This window comes from Triticum dicoccoides, chromosome 3A (assembly GCF_002162155.2).
Source record: "Triticum dicoccoides isolate Atlit2015 ecotype Zavitan chromosome 3A, WEW_v2.0, whole genome shotgun sequence".
NCBI classification, from domain to species: Eukaryota; Viridiplantae; Streptophyta; class Magnoliopsida; order Poales; family Poaceae; genus Triticum; species Triticum dicoccoides.
In genome coordinates this window covers 687,302,062-687,304,558 of record NC_041384.1, presented here as the reverse complement: position 1 = coordinate 687,304,558, position 2,497 = coordinate 687,302,062, and the positions used below count along the sequence as shown (strand labels likewise).

At 55.7% G+C, this 2,497-nt stretch overlaps 1 protein-coding gene across 1 annotated transcript; it reads right to left on the bottom strand.

Annotated features, from left to right (window-relative positions):
• Positions 1-554: 554 nt before the first annotated feature.
• LOC119270221 lies at positions 555-2,168 on the bottom strand. Its single transcript, XM_037552200.1, has 2 exons — positions 1,707-2,168; positions 555-1,578 (listed from the first exon to the last, which is right to left on the bottom strand). The coding sequence occupies exons 1-2, from the start codon at positions 1,908-1,910 to the stop codon at positions 1,204-1,206; spliced, it is 579 nt and encodes a 192-aa protein (XP_037408097.1). The 5' UTR covers positions 1,911-2,168; the 3' UTR covers positions 555-1,203.
• Between the last annotated feature and the right edge of the window lie 329 nt (positions 2,169-2,497).

Sequence of the window (2,497 nt, the reverse complement as noted above, 5' to 3'; positions counted from 1 at the left end):
GGGAACGACGCGAGGAAAGAGGCCGCCACGCCACGATACCCCCACTCGAGAGGTGAGGTGAGGTCAATGACGCGGCCTGTCTACTTGCCCGGCCTTTGCCGTCCGGGGAAGCAACGGGGCAGCGGCAGCTCGCGTCGAAAAGTCGCATCTCGCATGTGCATCTGCCTCTGCCCGGGGAAAATCGGGGGCCAACAGCTCACCCCGTCCACAACCGGGGGCCAGGACGGGATGGAATCCTGGGATTTGATCCGATCTCATCTCACTGTACTCCCTCCGTTCCAAATTAGTTGTCGCAGAAATATTTAGATGTATTTTAGTTCTAAATACATCCATTTCTCATCTAGTTCTAAATACATCCATTTTTGAGACAAGTAATTCGGAACGGAGGGAGTACTACACAACCACCGCCGGCAGGACCGCACCTGTTTGCTCGAACCCTTCGCCACAAACTTTGGCAACGGCAAAGAAAACAAAAGGCCTCTCTCTTGCATCCGAGGTTCCCGAGACACACACACACACACACACCAAAGGCGACAGGAAGAAATATCTGAATATGAAACAAGGGGGCAAAACTCGGGAGAGGTTATTGAATCAACTTATGCAATTCGATTACATGGTACAGCTGCATAACCAACAAGTTTATGTATGTACACACTTTCTTCATCCTTCCTTCCATCCTCTTTTTTACAAGTACAACCATGGTTACATGGCGGTGGTGAGATGAACACGACGATGGCCCGGCACAACTGCAAGGGCCATCTCCATCTTCATCCGGAAAGACCCTTCTTAGAACAAGATTAACACTCATGATATCTACACAACACCTCCTGACAAAACTAACTCGAAGAAAAGGTACAAATAGAAATCCTCTCTTTGATAAGATCGATCCTCTTTGTGTATGCTGCTGATGATGATCATTCTTCTTCTACTACTCTTAATTAACCTTACTTAGTCTTTAGACGACCCTGGCTACCCATCTCATGTTAATTCATCACGTAAACCCGTATGTATGTATGTATGTATGTATATACCACAAGGAACACACGTAGCATATGGTGATACTGCTAGTAGTACGCTAGACGTAGGTACGTACGTACATACGCGGCGGCCGGCGGAAAACTGTACAAGGTCGGTGAGGACGACGGCGGTGGGTGGCTTCCCCCTTGCGGGTCGGCTCTGCTCGGCTCGGGCTGGGGCTGGGGCTCAGGCGCGGGCGGAGAGCACGCGGCCTCCGCCGTTGCTGCCGTGGGAGCCCCGGCAGGCGGCGACGTCGAACCCCTGGATCCTCACCGCCGGCGCGGCGTGCGTGTACGACGGGGCAAAACTGTGGTTACTACTGCTATTGCTATATGTTGGGACGTGGTGGTGGTGGGTGCGGCTGTGGTGGTGGTCAAAAACCGCCGCGAGGTTGAAGTCGGCGGCGGCGTGGTGGCGCTGGTTGAGCAGGAAGTGGGGGTCGTGGACGAGCGGGTTGTCCGCGCGCGCCGGCGGCGAGCCGCCGAACAGCGCCCAGCCCCCCTCCCCCTCCTCCTCCGACTCGTCGTCGACCTCCCGCGTTTTGCTCTTCCCTTCTCTCTGCTGCAATAACAAAGAACAGGTTCTTGTAAGACAAATATCCATACACCAAAAAAATCAAGGCCAAGAAACAAAAGAACATGGAAATTTTCTTGCAAGAACTGGTTGAGGATTGGGAGGACGGACGGTACCTTTCTGCTGTTGCTGTCGGAGGAGGCGTCGAGGAGGAAGGGTGGGGGGCCGAGGATGAGGTCGGCGCTGCATGGCTGGGCGTGCACCCTGCGCGGCCGGGGCGCGCACAGCACCACCGTCGCCTCCGCCTCCCTGCCGCTCCCGGACGACGAGGACGAGGACGACGACTCGACGAACATCCTCCTCATGGTTCCCGTCGGCATGCTCTCTCTCTCCTCAAAGATCTGCTCCTCCTATCTTCTACGTAAATCAGACTCTCTTCAGCTATGGCTAAATATAGCCAGCGATGCGCCTGCGTGTGTTGGCGTCCACTGGGAATAGAAACGGGGTGGATGGAGCGGAGGAACTGAAGCAGCGGAGGGGGCGGTTGGGTCGCCTCTCTCGCTCTGCCTTCCGTGCGTGTGAAGCAGGAGGAGGAGGAGGAGGAGGAGGAAGGAGGCAATGCGATGCGAGCGGTGCTGACCGCCTCGGCCACCACTCATAGATATACCAACCGCTCCTGAGTTGGCGCCCGGCTGGGCAGGTGGACCACGTCTCTCACCCCCAGCGCATTATTTTTCTCTGCCTCCATTTTTATTTTTATTTTTTATATTTTTGGAGGGGCCCAATCGTATAAATTTATTTATGGCGCACCGCCTTCCTGCTGGCTGCCCTAGGCGCGAGACGCTGGCGGTAGGCCAGTAGTGGTGGCGACGCTGGCGCGGTTGCTTCACGATCGGTGTCGAGCGGCAGTGGAGGTGGAAGCCGCGCGCACATGAGGTGCCTGGCCGATCACGTGCGCCGCGCCAAC